A 20275-nucleotide genomic window follows, 5' to 3' on the forward strand; every position below is an offset into this window, starting at 1 on the left:
ACAAATATGGAACAATTATTTTAAAAAATGTTGAATAGGTATTAAAAAAACGTTGAACGGGTATTTAATTTTTTTTTGAATAAGTATTAAAAATGTTGAACAAGTATTTAAAAGATGTTGAAAAAGCTTTCGGACAATGTTACATGTATACAAAAAATGGTGATCGCTTGTTACAAAGAAAATTGACATGTACGAATGCGTAGAGTGAAAGAAAACACACAAGAAAAACAAAAAATGAAGAAGAAAAAATAAAACCAAAAAAATGGAGAAAAAAGGAAATGAACAAGAATGAAACAAATCTGATCTGAAAAGAAAGAATGCAAAAATGGAGAAGAAAAAACAAATGAAAAAAATAAAAATAAAAAAATATTAAATAATTTTTAGAAAATGTTGAACGATTATTTGAAAAGTGTTGAACAAGTATTTGAAAAATGTTGAATAAGTGTTAAAATGTGGAACAAGTATTTGGAAAGTGTCGAATAAGCGTTCGGACAATGAAAAAAATGAAGAAAAACGGAGAAGAAAAAAATGGAAAAAAGAAAGCAAAGAAATGAAAAAAACGGAGAAGAAAGAAAAAGAAAAGGAAAAAAGAAAGGAGAAAACCGGCACGTTGTGCTTCAAGTGGGTCGTGCCGTAGCTATTATCACGAACTCTCCAGGCGTGGCGTGGTGAATAGTGCGCTGTGTTGGTTCGTGCAGTGACTAGTCTGTGCGATCGCTTAGTGCGATAAATAGCTCTCGCGTATGTTAACATAGCTTATCAAAAGATGGGCCGGGAAGAAAAAGTAGCCCAACAACAGCACGCTGCTCGTTTGCTTGTCCCGACTACCGAACGCAGCCAGCCGAAAAAGAAAGACTACCGAACGCACCCAGCCCCGTGCCTCTCCCGAGTCGGCGGACTTTCTCCGATTTTGATCAGCCGCCAGCCTCGTCGGCGCCTCGACCCCAGCCCGGCCGCCGGAGCCACCGCCGGCCTGCCCTGAGGCCCGCGGCCTACCTGCCCCGTTCGCCGCCCGACTGGCTGCTGTCTGCGGCAGGCGCGCCCAGCCGCCTCTGCTAGCTGGAGCCGCCCAACTGGCAGCCACCCCTGCTAGTTTGTCCCCTTCCCAAGAAAGGTACCCAATCCCTGTCTTGCCCCATCCCCCCTCTGAATCTCTGGTTTAGATGAATTGACTAGATGCATTATATGTGGATGAACTGATGAACACATACACATAGTTTCAGTTATGTCATTATGATTGGTAGAAAGTAATTATAATTGCAGAATTACTGAAGAATGAAAAGGACAGGAAGCATTACCTCTCTTTTTCATAGACATGCTATTGACGAATGAATTTGACTAGATGCAGTACATATGTAGATGAACTGATAGAAAATATGTTTGTAAGATCATATTGATCTATGTCGATTTGGTATTGGTAATTAGTTAGAACGTTCATATGATGTATTTATTGTGAAAAAAAGGATGACCGCCATGTTTTCAAATCCTACCTCCGCCACTGCTCCAGGTTGAGGATCCGTCCAGGGTCAGTGTGAGATGCATGCCTGCATAGAGTATATATGCGAGTGAATGGCCATGTGCTACTTGGTTGATCAATTTCAGTACTGCCATGAACGATTGCTTGCCAGCCACTGTTTATAGTAGTCCGATGCTAGTCCAAACTATTGTATCATTAGTTCTAGAATTAAACTTGAAAGAAATCAAATTAATGATGTTGAAGATTATGCAGTTCCAATGCAAGGAAAAACATATGGTATTTTTTGAGTCTATGTCCATGAATCCAACGTTGATGACGACGAGACATGCCAAAGTGTTGCATCATATATCGTGAAACAACGTTGGTGTATTCCATGTGCGAAGTAGAATAATCCGAATGCATCTTTCGAAATGTGCCAAAGGAGGAATGTGTTTTCAATCTGAAGAAGAGGCATGCAAGTTATATAACACGCATGCTAAAATGAAAGTATTCAGTGTTAGGTGAACACGTAAAAAAATGATGGTGGATGGTACCTTATCTGCCAGATATTTAGAGATATTTAGTTGGCAGAAAGAAAGGTGTGAAGGAAAAACATAGAAGACATGAGACGAGGAAAGAACAAGGTTCTACGAGGACGTCTTGCAAGGCTTCGTGCTCAGTTTCGTATTTGTCTGGCGGGTGTTCAGAATATTTAGGAAGTTGCCATTGAGCACAATCGTCATATGGTATCTCCGGACAAGGCACACATGCTAATATCACAACGACGTCTATTAGACGTCGACAAACACATGATCAACCACATGCGGTTAGCAGGAATACAACCTTCTAAAATATATAATTATTATGAAGAATGGTGTGATGGAGCCGAAAATATGCCTTTCTTACAGATGGATTGCAATAACTACATAGCAAGAGATTGTAAGAAGTATTTGTAGATCAAAGATTTCCAAACTCTCGTGGAGTATTTGAAGAACAAAGAAGCGCAAAATCCTTCATCTTTTATGGTGTGCAACTTAATAAAGAGGATGGAAGAATAGCAAACTTCTTCTGGGCAGATGGACAGTCAATCCTGGATTATTCTTACTTTGGATATGTTATTTCTTTTGACACCACATTCTCCACAAATAAGTTTGAAATGTCATTTTGCTCTGGTGCTTGGTGTCAATCATCACAAGCAGACTATTGTTTTTGGGGCTGCAATAATATTCAATGAAACTATGCGCAATTTCTATGGCTTTTCAACACCTTCCTACAGGCTACAGCAATGTCCGATAATGAGCCAAAAACAAATTGCACTCGTCAATGTGTTGCAAGTATCAATGTTATTGAAGAGGTACTCGCAAGCACAAGCCAGTGTCTTTATGTATGACATATATACCTAAATGTTGTTAAACATCTAAGTCATGTCATCACCAAGCATCCATTGTTTCTTTCGGAACTCAAGCGGTGTGTATATGACGATAGGTCAGTTGCACAGTTTGAATTGAGATGACGTGATTTATTGGTTGAATACATCCTCAAGGATAATTCTTGGATTAACAACTTGTTTAAATTTCATGAGATGTAGGCCACTATATACAGGTGAGATTCCTTTAGTTCAAACATGACATCGACCCAAAGGAATGAAGTGATGAACAATGCCTTCAAAACAACATTCATCGGAAAACCCTCGCTTTTAGAGTTTCTAGAAAAATATGACAAGTGTGTGGCACGTCTTCATCAAAAAGAAAGGTATGAAGACTTTAAATCACGCCATACAGAATTATTGCTTTGCATACAAGAGATCCTTTGTCGAAGGCGGCAGCTACATCATACACGAAGGCACTCTATGCTTATTTTGTAGAGGAATTGCAGAGGCAGCTTACTTTGTCATGCATTCTGTCATCTATTGAAAGCACAAGCCACGCTTACAAAGTTGCATCTTTTTATTAAGAGGACGATGAAGCCACGGTGGATTTTAACCAAACAACTTGTCAAGTTGTTGGGTTAAAATCTACCATGGCTTCATCATCATCTCGTTAAAAAAGATGTAACTTTGTAAGTGTTGCATGTGCTTTTAGTAGACAACATAATGCATGACAAAGTAATCTGCCTCTGGAGTTCCTCTTCAAAATAAGCATAGGGTGCCCTTGTGTACGATGCAGTTGCCGCCTTCAACAAAAATGTCTAGGTATGCAAAGCACTGGTTCTGTATGGCGCAGTTTAAAGTCTTCAAACTTTTCTTACAGGCCAAGATGTGCGACACACTCATATTTTTCTAGCAACTTTGAAATCTAGAGTTTCCGTTGAATGTTGTTTTGAAGGCATTGTTCATCCCTTCACTCCTCTGGGTCGATGTCATGTCTGCACTAAAGGAATCTAGCCCATTTAGTTTGTTGCCCATTTCTCACAAAATTTGAATATGTTGTTAATCCAAGATCCTCGAGATTGTATTTAACCAATAAATCATGTCATCTCAACTCAAAATATGTAGCTGACCTATCTTCATATACACACTGCTGGAGTTTCAAGAGAAATAGAGGATGGTTGGCGATGACATAACTTAGATGTTTAACAGCATTTTGGTATAGATGCCATAAACAAAGGCGATGTTTTGTGCTTGGGTACACCACTTCAATAGTGTTAATACATGCAACACATTGGTAAGTGAAAAATTGTTTTGGCTCCTTACTATTGCTGGTAGGAAGGTGCTGATAAGCCACACAAATGACTCGGTAGTTTTGTCGAATATTATTGTCATGCCGAAAACAATAGTCTGGTTGCGATGGTTAGCACCAAACACCTGAGCAAATGGCATTTCAAACTTATTTGTGGAGAATGTGGTGTCAAAACAAATAACATCTCCAAGGAAGAATAATCCATGATTGGTTGTCCATCTCTCCAGAAGAAGTTTACTATTCTACCATCCTCTTTATTAAGTTGCACATCATAGAAAAACCGAAGGATCTTGTGCTTGTTTGTTCTTCAAATACTCTATGAGCGTATGGGCATATTTGATTTCCAGATACTTCATACAATCTCTTGTTATGTAGTTATTGGAATCCATCTCTAAGAAAGTCACATTTTTTGTTGCATCACACCATTCTTCATAACAATTACATATTTTAGATGGTTATATTCCTGCTGACCACATGTGGTTGATCATGTGTTTTTCGACGTCTGGTAGATGTCATCATAGGCTCTTTGCTCGGCATCATAGGCTCTTGGCTCAACTCACCCATCACGTTGTTCTGCGATATAGGATGCAACACTTCAGTTGTCATCAACGTTGGATTCATTGACAGGGTCAGAAAATACAGTATGCATATATATGCTCTTCCTGGCATTGAAACTGCATAAATCTGCAACATCATTAGGTTAATCGCTTTCAAGTTTAATTCTAGAACTAACGATACAATAATTTGGCCTAGCATTGGATTACTATAATCAGTGGCTAGCATGACGAAGTAGGCATGCATGGCAGTACTGGAATTGATCCACCAAGCCATGGACGTCAGCGAGAAAAAGAAAACCCTAGAGCTACGTACCTGTTCAAGCCCACGAGCTTGGGATTTCAATGAGGAATAGCTAATTGGGATTGAAAACTGGTGGAAGTGTACTTAGGTGCTTTGGGATTAGAGAAGTCACGTGTCATCCATCCGACTAGGTCTAATTTGTTCGTCTTTGAGACCCGGTCTCATAGGCCTTTTTTTCCTAAGCCTTGCCCACCGCATCTGAGCATAGGGCCGGGCAGCACCGCCAAGACTCTCGTCACCTTTCTTCAAGCCGACTGACCTTTGTAAGCTCACTGGGGTTGAGCTCGGTAATCCCGTCTTGTGCAAAGCTCACCACAACACCGTGCTCCATCCTCCACTGAAATCTGCATCCTCTGGTGAGCGCTTAATAAACTTACTAGCAATGTCACAGCATTGATAGGATGTACTCCATCTGTAACGATTTTATATTAGTTTACAGAGGGAGTAAGAACCAATCAACTTCGGCATGTTGAGAGGTTTGCAGTAAGATGACACTAATGTTCTAACATCAGCAAGAAATTCAGAGATCCAACTTCCAACAAGTTTGATTCCAAATCAGGGCAATGACTATGAGCAAACTGCTTTACAAACCTGACGAATGTTTTGCTCAGAAGCTGATTCTTGATTTTGGGGAAGACGCGGCCGGGGACGCATGGATCTCGTTTGCCGGCAGCATGGTGAGCGGCGGGTCGCATGCGAGGGCAAACATGGAACGACTGTTTCCGGTTGAACTACGGCGACAACAAAAAGGACGCGTGAACTCTGCAGCATACCAGCAGCTCTTGCAGCTTGGTGATACTCTGCAGCAACTCCAACTCAGTGATGCTCAAGATAATTGGTATTACCCATGGAACTCTGCTAGCTTCTCCTCAATCAAAATGTACCAGTGGCTGCGTAAGCAGAATGGGGCTCACCCTTTCCTCAGAAGGATTTGGAAGAGTGCAACCATGTTGTGGTACAAGAAATTTATTTGGCTGCTTTTCTATGGGGTGAACACCAGGAACCTCCTCCAGAGGAAGAGTTTCTATTACCTAGCTATTGATGTGAGTTGTGTCAGCTAAACTGTGAAGAAACCGCCTTCCATCTATTCTGGATTGCTCATTTGCGCTCCAGTGCTGCGATTTGATTGCAAGTAACAGAAAGAGAGGGACATGTGTCATTGATGAACTCATGAACTTGGCTGAGGTTTCCCCTGCTGATTTTGCAACAGATATCACCATCATGGCCTGTTCGCACATATGGATTCAGAGAAACGCAAAGATTTTAGAAGCAAAAACTCCTTCCATTCAGTCTTGGAATTCTGTTCTTGCCGGAGATTTACAATTGGTCATTCTTAGAGCAAAAGTGAAGCACAGAGAAGTTTTAGTCAGTGGATTGAAGCACATTAGAGTTAATTTCTATTTATTGCCATGGAGTTTCCTAGAACTGCGATTGGTTAACCTGTTAGTTCTCCTCTTTTGTAATTTGTAACTTTGTATATTTTATTTAATGAAATACCTTAGAACTATTGTTCTACAGTTTCTGGTTCAAAAAAGAAAGATTGTGTTCCAACTTGAACTGCAATGACAAGAAAAAACGAATGGAAAGAGTATATGCTTGAGCAATTTTTAAAACACTGAGAAGTTTATAGAGGAAGTTGTTGGTGAACGAAGTGGGAACTGCAATCTTGTATAGCTTTGCATCATCGTAAAGCAGTCTGCATCAACGGCTGCACCAACGGCCCATCAGAGGCGCCACCTGCACCCTACATCAAGGGCAGACACCAAGAATCAGGAGAGAATTTCTTATTTGGCCCTTTCTTAAATTTGGTTTCCCTTTTTGGCCCTGAAAAATATTTTCTTTCCTTTTTGACACACAAAATTTATTTTGTTCCCTTCATGACACTTCTGTGAGTTTTGGCGACTAACACCGTGAAGTGCAACATGAAAAGTCGTTTTTACCCCTGCTTTAGCTCATTGGAAAAAAAAACCACCACACATTCTCTGCTGAGTCCACCCGAGCGCTAAACGTAAGGCGGTAGCGGTACGTCCATACGAGGCAAATAGCGATGGCAGCGTGAGGATGAGAGCGTACAACCTTACACGTACAACTGCTTTTTTTTTAGAAAATGCACGTACAGCTGCATGTGTGTGTGCCTTGCACGTACAGCTGCATGGGCCTATAATCCAAAAAGCAAAGCTGCATAGGCCCATGGACGCACGGACGTCGGACCTGCAGCACCCATGGCCTCAAATCCTTTTTTTGTGTGGCGGGAATCTGGTGAGCTCAAATCTGTTACGTGGTACTGAAATACGTGGAGTAGTAGATTTGGTTTCATTAGTCATGTAGTCAAAAGACAAAACATATCACATCACGGCTGCTTTTGACTTGTAAATAATTTTGGTTACATAATATATCAGGGGTAGAATGGTCTTTTCATGTTAGACTTAACACTGTTATGTGCCAAAATTAACGGAAGTATCATATAGGGAACAAAATAAAATTTGTGTGTCAAAAAAGGAAAAAGATATTTTTTAGGGCCAAAAAGGGAAGCAAATTTTAAGAAAGGGCCAAATAAGGAATTCTCTCAAGAATCAGAGGGTTTTGGCGAGCGACCCGAAGCGTCTTGTGTTTGATGGGGTTTCCAGGGAAACGAAACGAAAACCTTTGAGTGAAACCACCCTGTTTGAAAGAAGGAAGAACATAAACCGTTAGAGTGTGAAATAGGCCTTCTTCCCACCGTTTTGAAACAGAGAAGAACCACCCAGTTCAAAAGCCCCGAACCTATTCCGGGCTTTAAGCACCGGTCATTTTGTAGGATTGTGATGAGCATGACAATCCAATCCTATATTTTTTTTCTATTCCCACATTTTTTAGAATCCTGTGAATCAAAGAGGCCTTAATAATTACTCCCTCCATTCCATAATATAAGAGCATTTTTTACACTAGTGTACTGTCAAGTGTCAAAACACTCTTATATTATGAGAGGGAGAAACACTAGTGTAAAAAAATATTGATTGTTCATTGTTTTAACACTTTTATATTATGGGACGGAGGGAGTGGTATTTATTTATTTTAAGATATTATTAAGAAACTATCCTTGTTGAAACATGGAGTAAGAAATTTGCTTCATGTTTGACGAATTGACAGTTCAAGGTCAAGCATGCATGTACGATTGATAGAAGTATGAGGCGACCTTTGAAGCCTTGGCAGTGCTGTTGTATGGACAAACTGACAAACCAAAGGTACATCTAATAGCCATGACAAGTACACACTAATCAATCATTCAATGATTGATGAATAAAAACTATCTCAAAATTCAGATGACACCCAGTGTCTTCTTCTTTTTTACAGCATGAAGTATGCAATTTTGACTTATGTTCCTAGAATTTGATACTGAAGAAGGCAAATTAGCCCTATCTGATCTCCAGATCATCATTCTCCACCACTCCCTCCCAGTTTATGTTGGTGCTATCTATGCTAGTCAAGTGGTACACAAAATCAAATCAATCTAATCTGGTCGACAGTTTCAAGATGCAATCACTCCAAGATAGGGGTAAATGGGAGAACTTAACCAGCAATACTATACATAAGCATCAAATGAAGGCAACTACGGGTCCATAATACATCAAGAACTGACATTCGATACATGCTTATAAGGTTTTGTTACATAAAGTTGGGAAGGACACGACCGTTCACTGGGTACGCTTATAAGAAACAATTGATTCTAGCCCTCTCTTGTTGAAGAAGCAATCGATTCTACTCCTCTCTTGTTGAGGGGGCCATCCCTGCTGATGGGCTGTCCGCAAAATACTCTGGATGTTTCAGATTAACACCATGCTGCAAGCAAAATTTCAAAATTAAAGACATATCAGAAAGATGAAGCATACTCATACGCAGAAGCTCTAAAAGTGTTGGGCACTCGGCAGGGGTTGGGGTGGCACCTAGAGCCTCGTCACCGACTAGCCAGATACCTAGGTAGGCTAAATATGTGAAGTGAGAGGGTGTCGCCTCTAGGCAGAAATCTTTGAGAACAGTCCTCTGTGCTGCATTGTATGAGTATCGCAGGCCGGTGCACTACCTTGTTTTTTGAACGGTGAACAGTTGCAAACATATCATACATGAATGCGGTTGATTTTAGCCTGGTATGTGTCAGTGGTAACCACCAAAAATAGGTAAGGTTTTAGCCTAAAATGATCATTCTTGTGACAAAGTGTACATCGATGACCTATATTGGCATCTCAGTATCAGCCATGGAAGTCATAAATGCTTTCTCTTTAAACAGATCACTTCTTTTTTGGACAAGATTAAACAGATCACTAGTGCATCAGCTAGTGAACTAGGTGGTGCTTGTGGACAAGCGGATCAGCTAAGCCGAAACAGGATAAAGATGCAACGTTGGGTGGCATTCCCTAATGATGGTGACGTGCTGTGTGAGAGATTTCAAACTAGAGGTACGTTGCACTTGCACAAGCATGTCTGGTGGGAATTACAGTCCTTCTATATCAAACAAAGATTTTTCAGGAGGATGTCTGACAAGTGGATGAAGGATATTTTCCTCTGTATAAGATCTTGAGCAATATCATACATTGCATGAGAAGCATGCCCTTGTGTGCGAGGTTTGGGTTGAAGGTAGATTGATTCTGAACCTGAAGATTACAAACAATGTCATCCTGACTACTTGCATGCAACTAAACATATGGAGAACTTGATTACTGATGAAGGTAGCAAACTAGAGACCAGAAAAGGTGTATGGGCAGAAGACATACTGTGTATTCAATACAGACTTGAAGGAAATCAGTTAATGACATTGTAAGTTTATAACTATCTGACAAGTGCCCCAATTGTTTGTGAATAATGGTTTCGCTGGTTTGTTGTAAGCATGAGCATTCTCACTAAAGATGATCAGAAAACGGTGGTTAGATTACTTCTTTTGCTCATTTAATCGTTAGTGATTGTTCCATTACCCATGTTAACTGGGAGATGGTTATGATTTTAACCTTTGTAACACCATTCACATTGCCTCTCATTTTCCTGCTTTTCTAATTAGGGCATCAATTCACAATTGATTTCATCTGCTTCAGTACAGAGAACACAATGTATTTATTATCTCTTTATAACCCTGTATGCCTCGGCTGCTTTGGAGGATGTACAACATCCATAACAGTAGATGTCTGTGTAGTTTCTTCTTATACAGATACAGGCCCTATAACTCAATGTTAGTGTACTGTCACCGGTATGACCTTCAAAACACGATCAGAAGCTATAACTATATGAAATCATTTGTCAATTAGGCATGTAAGTGTCAGGCTGTCACCCTATCCCAAGCATGTGCAACCGCGCTTAAATGCTGATTTTGTGTAAGGTGTCTTTGTACTTGTAAGATGTTCATAGAACATATAAAACTGAATCCATATGATATTTTTTATTTTTGCCTCTTGGAACAAAACCACATCAAGCAATTCTCTTGATCTACAAGGGTCAACCAGTGCAGAGATTCAGCTCCTAAGAATGTAAGTGGCTAATTGTTATTCTGTGTATGTGGGCTTCAAACATGAGAACAAATGTAATAAAGGGTGTGCTGTTGCATAGAATAAAAATCCATATGTAATAGAAAAATGGTTTACCTCACGCAAGGCTTTTGAAAGATCATCCATTGTCAATACAAGACGTCTATCCTGAAGTACAATAAAGGATGTCATCAGTAAACTGTAAGGAGTAAGGATGGCATGCCGCCAGGTCTCGTGCAAGAAGTAACATGGAAAAAGAAATTAGGTGAAGTAACATGGAATTTTTAATCAAGAAGTAAATTCACCTTTGGTTGTTTGCTCTTGTTATCTTTGACAGGTGCTGCAACCCTGGCTTTGCAGTGCCTAATTCAAGAGAAAGGATAGCACAATATCAAATAGGTGCAGAAGATGTACTGCAATTACTATATGGGTTATGACATGCTCACACCAACAGACGAAATGCATTGCGGTGAAAAGGCAAACTGGTGAGGTTGTGGATTCACGTACTGAAGAGAGTCACTTGCAATGTCTGAAATGAACTTTTGAGCAGCTACAGCAACCAGCCTTGTTCTGCAGACCACCCACAAGATTAGGAAACAAAAGAGAAAAACATGTCATTCATGACTTCATGTGGACCAATAATCACCACGTTGAAGGGGAAACTGTAATTTCTCTCAGATTATCACTATGCTTGGCAAATTTCAGTTCCAGATTAACCTAGAGCAGCAAAGGGGGTCTCGGCTTAACTACCGATCCAGACATTTGGCCCTCTCGGGAGAGAAATTGGAGGTGTAAGGAGACTCACAGGCGTAGGTCGGGGCAGTGGAAGCCGCTTCGGCCGAGGTAGTGCTCCACGAGCTCGTCCGGGATCTGCCGCGCCACGGAATCAAACACGGAACTGGGCATAACGAGAGGGGATTAGGGCAGGCGGCGGCGGCGTACCGTGGGATTGTAGTCCATGAGGGAGGAGAGGAACTCGGTGAGCACGGCCTCGTCGTCGTGCCGCCCGTCGCTGCCGCCGGCCCCCGTGCCCGGGGCCATCCCTCCCCCTCCCCCAGCGCCGCCGGGGTTGTTGCTCCCCATCATCCTCCCGTCCGCCGCCCTGCTGCTGAGCTGGGTCGAGTGGTGGAGAAGAGGAAGTGCCGGAGGTGAGGACGATGGCGGCTTGGAAGAGGGGTCGCCGGTGGTCCGACGACGGGAGACGAGAGGGGAGCAGCGGGCCCAATCCGGGCTTGGCACCTGCGCGGACTAGTGAAATCACCAGCCGAGATCAACTCTAATCTAGACCGATTTTTCGCATCTAGAGTATCTTTTATTCTAAATCAGTTGGCTTTTCAGAATAAAAGGACCCCAATATCCAGCAAATGTCAGATTTTTAGCATAGCGAATCAAAAGTTTTTCATGGCAAATTATGTTTGCCGTGGCAAGTTTAGTTGATGAGCATGTTAAATTTGTCGCAGTTCCTTTTATTGTCAGAGCTCACCGACTAAATTTGACATTATGATGCCTACATAAATTGTCTTAAAATATGTTTGATTTGTCATGCCTTAAAATATGACGTCGGTTTTTTAGCATTTCCGTAAAAAAGAAGACAATCTAAAGTCCAAACTAACATTTTGACATAACTTTTCAATAATCTAATTTAAAAATGACTCATTCTTGATTCTTAGTCTTTAAGCCCGTGTGTAGTTGTTAGAGTGATATTACATAGAACGAAAACTACAGAACTACACATTTGAATATTCGAATTACAGCTATCACAAGACTATTCGCAAAAAAAAGATCACAAGACTGCAGATTTTGGTCTAAAATACAATTTCATGGAATTACAAATAGAATCGTTGATATCACAAATTTTAGGTTTCATATATTTTTCTAAATACGTCGTGTAGCATGTGTTCAATTCTAAATTTCATATATTTTGTGGTTGCATAAGTTTTGTAAAACTGCATCACAGATATACAGTTTGCGATATAATTGGTTCTAAAATTCATATTATTCAGACATGACATTTCAAGTTTGAAATGTTGTGAGTAACTAATGTATGAATCTGCAACAATGTCAGATTGCCCTATAGACAATAAAATTGAACACTGATTTCTTGGTATGTGATTACTGACAATAAGGCTCATGGGACAATTATCTTACTAGACCACCTTTTAGCTTTATTTGTTCCTTACACCAACTATACTTTGCGAGTCAAAGCAAAAATAAATTGGCCAAAGAGGGAATACCCAGTGCACTATGACTACTATGACCGGAAAGGTGTAATGAAGGATCATCCAAAACATATTGCAATTGCTAATAGGCTATCCACACAGTGTGACAAACCCTATTTTGTTATGTGGATGCTATGCTAAGTATTACATGATGTGTATTAGAACAATCGGTGTGCTTTCATTACCAACGGATAAAAATACGACAAGTTGCTCCAACATACAAATCACTATGAAACTACATGGAGGCAACACAGGAAAAAATCACCTGCAACGGTAGCGTGGTCCAAGGAAGTGGCAAACCCTAACAACAACGCAGGAATGCTCCCCAATAGGTTCAACAGCAGGAGCTGAAAGCACAGAAAAGCCCTAATAAACACACACATGTGCACATCAAAAGAACAAACCTAAATAAGCACCACACATGGCTAGCAACAACAACAACTTAGATGACAAGGCCATGCCAAGAACCAGAGCGTGCTGAGCACGCTGCACAACGTTCGATAACTACGGCGAGGCGGTTGATTGGCGGGAGGCTTGCTTGGCTTGTCTCTCCTTGTGGTGTGGCTCTAGCTTGCCGCGGGGCCTGGAGGCAGCAACGTGGTGGACTCCCACTGCTTGGATCCGAGGCTCCAATCTAGTAGTTTTTGATCTGGCTATCGCGGGATTCGTCGGGCCAGTGGGCCTTGGATGGGCTAAGCTGATGGCACTGCGGGTTGGGGGTTGTGTGGAGGGCAGGTGGTCCAACTAGTTTGGTCAGGAGAGTGGGTGTCGTCACCGGGAGAAAGCTTGACTGCCACTAGGCCAGAGCCGACAATGTTGACTTCTGTGGGCGTCACGACCTTCTTGAAGGTGTTGTCTTGGTGTTGTGCCCTCTCCCCTATCGACCTTTTTTCCGAGGGAAACCTTGGATCCGTTCTCAGATCACATGATGGTGGGGCCTTGCGTCGTGCCCTTCTTGAGGGCTTCGTTTTCGAAGAATCGCATCGTGAGACCAATGACAAGAGCTCCGAGGTAGTATGACTGGTAGGGTGTCGACGCTGCGGCAAATGGAAGGCGATGGTGATGGCGTCAGGCTTCTATGGCAACGTCGTGTGGTGAGTGATGTTAGGGTCATGGCATGGTTGCGGTAGTGGGCTCTTCTTCTGGCATGTTTGTGGGTTCGTCTTGGTTTAGTTGTTGATGTGAAATCAGAGCTGCGGTGGTGGGTTTCAGTTGGCAACAATGTCGGGCAACAGGTGGTTTGTTCGTTCATCTTCCGTGTCGCCAACTTTGCATAGTTCTCCTTCATAGCTCTCTTCAGAATTGGAGTTGCATTGTCACCATCACAAGTGGCTGACTGATTGGCATGGAGCTTCACGTGGCTTCACACGACGTGGGCTGGGTCGATGGTCGTCTGCAGCAAATTCGGAGTCCCTTGCTCATAGGGAAGGGATGCAATGACGCTGGCTCACGGATAAGTGATGATGTTGCCGCCTTTGTGCTACCTCGACGAGGCTTTCTTCGTAGTAGTCTGTTGGGGTATCTTGTGTGTGCTACTCAACAGTCTGTGACGGTTTTCGTCCGATTTTTCTTTAAATATTCGTGCAACTCTCATCTTCTTAATTAATGAATTGAGCAAATCTTTTACCTTTATTTATTAAAATAAAATAAAGGAACAGTCTTTAATAATGAGATCGAGGAAATAGGCGGAGAATCATCGTTTCCCTGCACCCTACTACCTTCTTTAACATAGTATATAATCACAGATGCTCACATACATGCACATGTACTCATACCTACAAGCGCGCTGCGCGCGCATACACCCACTATCTCTATGAGCACGTCCGGGATACCGAGCCAGCACAACATTTCGAGATTGACGAAGTTCCACAAACACCTCATAGTTCATGGGAACAAATGCTAACATTGAACGAACATTACCAAGAAGTCTGGAGTAAATTTAGAAAGATGTATCATTAGTTCCAAATAGGACTTAACCCCGGCGGGCCGGTAAACTTAACCATCTGACTGGATATAGTACTTGCGTGTCTTGTGTTGTGATGGTTCACAGATACTACCTTGGTCCACCATCACGCAATCAGATAGTACATGCATGTCATGTGTAATTTTCTTAACACTTTTTTTGTACACTCAAGCATGTCATGCCATGTCGTCTTCGGTGGCAAGTGCTATTTTTGATGACTGCTATTTTATGTTTTTAGATTTTAATCATGTAATCTATGGGCATTGTAATAGAGAGAACAATTGAGTAGCTCATAATTGGCTATAATAGAGATGCTCTTCTCCTAGTGTTTGGTTGAAATCACCTCTTGATAAGGTGACACCTTTGATTATTAGCGACATAACTCTTGTGACGACTGAATAAAGGAGGATGATGTTTGTCAAAAAGAAAACAAATTGTGTCACATAGCTATTAATGCTCTTTGACTATTTTTTTAGAAATGGAGGAGGACCCCCGGCCTCTGCATCTGGACGATGCATGCGGCCACTTTATTAATTATTCACACAAGACCTTACAAAGTCATACAACAGTAAGACTAAAGCCACCATCTAGGCAACATCTGTCGCTACTCCTATCCAGTTGATGAAGGGATGCTGATAGTCTGGGCCTAATACCAAACAGACCTCGCAGCCAAACCTAAACATCTAAGACCTGAGGTCCCAACCAGGACGCCAGCCGGGTATGGGGCACCTACCAGTCCGGCGCACTCCTCAACCAGGACGTCTGCCGGGTATGAGGCCGCCGCAGCCACCTGCCACCAATCCATCTTCAGAGCTGTACTATTGCATCTACCGTGCCAGGTCTCTCTGCCATCGACGCCACCACGACGCCAGATAGCGTCGTCCTCCTGCGCGAGTCCATCCTCGCACATCGAACGCCGAATCTACACTGCGCCACGCCGTCGAGATCCGTAGCCATCAATGTGTAGGATGAAGCACCACTCCACAAGAGATGACGTCCGCTGGTCCCATGAGGCTGAGTGCACCTCCAAGAATGCCGCCCCTGAGGGGCTAACGACACATGATTGTCGTCAACATCCGATCGGTGATCTAGGGTTTCCCCCGGAGGTATTGAGTGGAGTTGGGAGCTTCACCTCGATGATGCCTTCATGAAGGAAACGATGATAAGGGCATCGTCATCACCAGCTCCGGCCATCGACCGAAGACCAGGTTTTCACCCGGATTCGTCCCAAGTAATCCACCCGACAACCTGTGCACCGTCTCGGCCGCCTTCAAAGCCCCAGATCTAGCCGCCTAGATCCGGCGACCAACCGCAACAGCAGTGCCACCGTAGGAGCCCTGGCGCATCGGCCACTGCCTGAGTGTGCCACCACTAGAGCCTAGGAGGAGCGCTCCCACCCCGCCTCGCCAAGCCGCGAGAGCCACCAAGATGGATCCCGCGCGCTCGTCACCGTCTCTAATACGAACCAGTCGGTAGATCAGATCGCCGTCATAGATCCGCCTTGGACAGGGACTACACCACGCCATGCCACCGTGGGAAACCCTAGCTTCACCAGCCGCCACCATCCAGGGCTGCCACCCCCGAGATCCAGACAGAAAATCGCCACTGCCACCGGCCATGTTCCGTCGCCGCCGACCGACCACTGCGGCCTCCGCCGCCATGACCATGCAAGCCCACCGAGCAGCCGGCACCACCCGATCTTCCACGAAACCCACAGCTCCGCCGCCTCCTCCCATCACCACGCCGCCACTGCGTCGTCGCTGGACGAACGGCCACGCCGCCGCGACTTAGATCGGGGAGGAGGGCCCCTGCGCCACGAGTGACCCACTTCACCCAGTGCAACTGAAAGGATCGATATAGTTGACTAGAGGGGGTGAATAGGCAACTAACAATTTTTTAGCTTTTTTTTACCAAATTGAACTTTGCATCAAAGTAGGTTGTCTAGATATGCAACTAGGTGAGCAGCCTATATGATGCAACAACAACAAGCACACAAGCAAGCAAGGGATACAACACAATATAAGCTTGCACAAGTAAAGGTAAGAGATAACCAAGAGTGGAGCCGGTGGAGACGAGGATGTGTTACCAAAGTTCCTTCCCTTTGAGAGGAAGTACGTCTCCGTTGGAGCGGTGTGGAGGCACAATGCTCCCCAAGAAGCCGCTAGGGCCACCGTATTCTCCTCACGCCCTCACACAATGCGAGATGCCGTGATTCCACTATTGGTGCCCTTGGAGGCGGCGACCGAACCTTTGCAAACAAGGTTGGGGCAATCTCCACAACTTAATTGGAGGCTCCCAATGACACCACGAAGCTTCACCATAATGGAATATGGCTCCGCGGTGACCTCAACCGTCTAGAGTGCTCAAACACCCAAGAGTAACAAGATCCGCAAGGGATTAGTGGGGGGAGTCAAATTTCTCTTGGTGGAAGTGTGGATCGGGGCCTTCTCAACCAATCCCTAGAAAATCAACAAGTTTGATTGGCTAGGGAGAGAGATCGGGCGAAAATGGAGCTTGGGGAGGAAGAGGTGGTTAACTTGGGGAAGAAGACCCCCCTTATATAGTGAGAGGAAAAATCCAACCGTTACCCACCTACTCAGCCCGCGACATGCGGTACTACCGCATTGACATGCGGTACCGCTGGGGAGTGCGGTACTACCGCTCGCGCGGCAGGAGCTAGGTGAGGCCTTGTTGCACAAGGCAACGAGCGGTAGAACCGCCGGAGCGGTATTACCGCGCGCCCTTGCGGTACTACCGCAAGGCAGGGCTCATCCTGGGCTAGGAAGGCACGGACTAATAAAATTACATCCGTGGCTACTTCCGCTGAGTTTCGGTCAGTGCAAAAATCCGGCACGGTACTACAGCTCACAAGGAGCGGTACTACCGCGTAGGGTGTGGAAGTAAAAAATTACTTCCGCCCCTACATCCGCTCACGCCACCGTACTGGGCCAGAGGCCACGGTACTACCGCGTGCTAGGAGCGCTACTAACACACTTGCGGTACTACCGCTTCCCTGGGTGGTACTACGTGGCCAGCTACGGTACTACTGCTCCCTTGTGCAGTACTACCGCACGCCACAGACCAGTAGCACTAGGAGGCCTTCATCTTCGCAACGACAAGGGGAACAATAACCGGTGCTCCAATGAAGCAAGGAAAGGTGGGGCAAAGGAACAGATGTGTACGTGTTAATTCCACCCTAACCTTTTCGAAGCGGACTCCCTCTTAATAGTACGGCTTTCCTATGACTCAAATCCACCGAAAAGAAACATAAAGAAGCGCCGTCTTCGATAGGCTCCGAGGGACACCGAGTCGTCTTGTGCCTAGACATGAGATATCTGAAATGCTCAATGCACATGATTAGTCTGCAAATGCATTGTCATCAATCACCAAAACCACTTAGGGAGAAATATGCCCTTACAATCTTCCCCTTTTTGGTGGATTGATGACAATATGGGATTTGCACATAGGAATCTAAGATGAAACATAAGCAAACCCAACATCTATAAAATATAGACAGGCTCCCCCTAGATGTGTGCACTTTATAAAAATGCTTTGGACTGCACGACACACATACTAGGATCAACACTCCCCCTATATTTTATAAACAAGGCAATCCTTGCAGCAAAATGAATGACAATAAGCATGGAGGCAAGACATAGAAATGAGCATGAAGTAAAAAGGGCACATGACATAATAAGCTCACAAACTACTAAACATACTAGACAATAGGATAAGACAGTAAGATAAGCTGAGCACATATGTCTTACACCATATGATAGTCTCCTGGACTCAGACGAACATAGCCACAAACCAACAAGCCAAAGCAAACGAGGTTCAACAGAACGAAAGCAAAGCGAGACAAGACACGGCACAACGACACAAGACTCACACCAGACTCCATGACACAATGACACAAGACTCGCACCAGACTCGCAAATCCTACACTCTCTCCCCCTTTGGCATCGAGACACCAAAAAGGCAGAGAGGACACCTATGACACAGGTGGTGGCAGAACTCCAAGGCATCACCAGTCATGATCATCTTCCGGAGACTCCTCAGCAGCACGGGATGTAGATGGAAATCCAGTCTCCTCCTCTGAGTCGCTCCACTGGCAGTGCTGTCTGGTCCACTGCTCCTCATCTGTGATCCGCTCCTCAGAGCCACTCCAGACCTCAAGGCCAACGTGCCTCATAATGGCCTTGTCGCGACGACGAACCATCTTGGCATTTACATGAGCCCGGTACTGACCCTTGGCTTGCATGCAGAACAGAGCCTTCATCTTGGCCTTGAGCTTCTTAGCCCAAGTGGGCTCAGTAGAGGGAGGAATGTATCCATCAGAACTGTCCTCATCCGCTTCCTCCTCCTCGAACTCATCCTCATCCACATCCATCTTAGCAGCCTCAGCCTCAGCCCGGGTAGTGGTGTTAGCCCACTTGCTCTTGATGCGTAGCTTGATGGGCTCATGACGAATCCAGTTGGGGGCAACAAACTCTTCATTGGGAAAGAGCTGCTCCCAAGTCCTTGAGATCAAGAGAAACAGGTAAGGTCCATAGATGGGTACCTTACGGTTGAACACCGCAAACGGCAGCTCACACCACATGATATGTGAGACATCAAGTGGTTACGTCCGTTGGAGACGCGCCTCCTCACAGATAAGCATCATGTCCACGAGATAAGCATGCACCTTATCCTTGTCACCAATGCGAGGAAAAAGTGTGTTGCGGAAGATCCGGTGCATGATGTCAAGGAATGGATTCAGCACCTGATACGTCTCCAACGTATCTATAATTTATGAAGTATTCATGCTATTATATTATCCATCTTAGATGTTTTATCTGCATTTATATGCTATTTTATATGATTTTTGGGACTAACCTATTAACCTAGAGCCCAGTGCCAGTTTCTATTTTTTCCTTGTTTTTGAGTTTTACAGAAAAGGAATACCAAACAGAGTCCAATTGACGTGCCAATTTTTGATGATTTTTTATGGACCAGAAGAAGCCCACGAAGCATCAAAGATGGACCAGAAGAGTACCGAGCCGTCCACGAGGGTGGAGGGCGCGCCCTACCCCCCTGGGCGCGCCCCCTATCTCGTGGACGACTCGGAGACCCCCCTGGCGTGAAACCAATGCCAAAATTTCCTATAAATACAGAAACCCCTAGAAAATAACCTAGATCGGAAGTTCCGCCGCCGCATGCCTCTGTAGCCACGAGAAATCAATCTAGGCCCTCTCTGGCACCCTGCCGGAGGGGGCCATCATCACCGGAGGCCATGGAGGAGGATCCCGGAGGGGCCATCATCGCCATGAAGGCCAAGGACCAGAGGGAGAACCTCTCCCCATCTAGGGGGGAGGCCATGGAGGAGGAAGCATAAGGGGGAAAACCTCTCCTCCTCTCTCTCGGTGGCGCCGGAGTGCCATCCGGAGGGGAATCATCGCCGCGGTGATCGTCTTCATCAACATCAACATCATCATCACCATCCCCATCTATTTTACGCGGTCCACTCTCCCGCACCCTGCTGTAATCCCTACTTGAACATGGTGCTTTATGCCACATATTATGATCCAATGATGTGTTGCCATCCTATGATGTTTTGAGTAGATATCCTTTGT

At 44.2% G+C, this 20275-nt stretch overlaps 1 protein-coding gene across 3 annotated transcripts; it reads right to left on the reverse strand.

Annotated features, from left to right (window-relative positions):
- Positions 1 to 8572: 8572 nt before the first annotated feature.
- On the reverse strand, positions 8573 to 11762 carry LOC123167425 (transcription initiation factor TFIID subunit 10). Of its 3 annotated transcripts, XM_044585266.1 has the most exons (7): positions 11424 to 11760; positions 11287 to 11351; positions 10989 to 11051; positions 10787 to 10844; positions 10599 to 10649; positions 9560 to 9620; positions 8573 to 8811 (listed from the first exon to the last, which is right to left on the reverse strand). In XM_044585266.1, exons 1-7 carry the CDS (start codon positions 11565 to 11567, stop codon positions 8801 to 8803), a joined length of 453 nt encoding a protein of 150 aa, XP_044441201.1. In that variant the 5' UTR covers positions 11568 to 11760; the 3' UTR covers positions 8573 to 8800. The 3 variants fall into 3 exon arrangements, 2 of the variants coding, with proteins under 2 accessions (XP_044441201.1, XP_044441200.1); XR_006483925.1 differs by lacking the exon at positions 9560 to 9620 and having other exon boundaries at positions 10928 to 11051; positions 11424 to 11762; XM_044585265.1 differs by lacking the exon at positions 9560 to 9620 and having other exon boundaries at positions 11424 to 11756.
- Between the last annotated feature and the right edge of the window lie 8513 nt (positions 11763 to 20275).

The sequence above is a fragment of the Triticum aestivum genome, chromosome 7D (assembly GCF_018294505.1).
Source record: "Triticum aestivum cultivar Chinese Spring chromosome 7D, IWGSC CS RefSeq v2.1, whole genome shotgun sequence".
Taxonomy (NCBI): Eukaryota; Viridiplantae; Streptophyta; class Magnoliopsida; order Poales; family Poaceae; genus Triticum; species Triticum aestivum.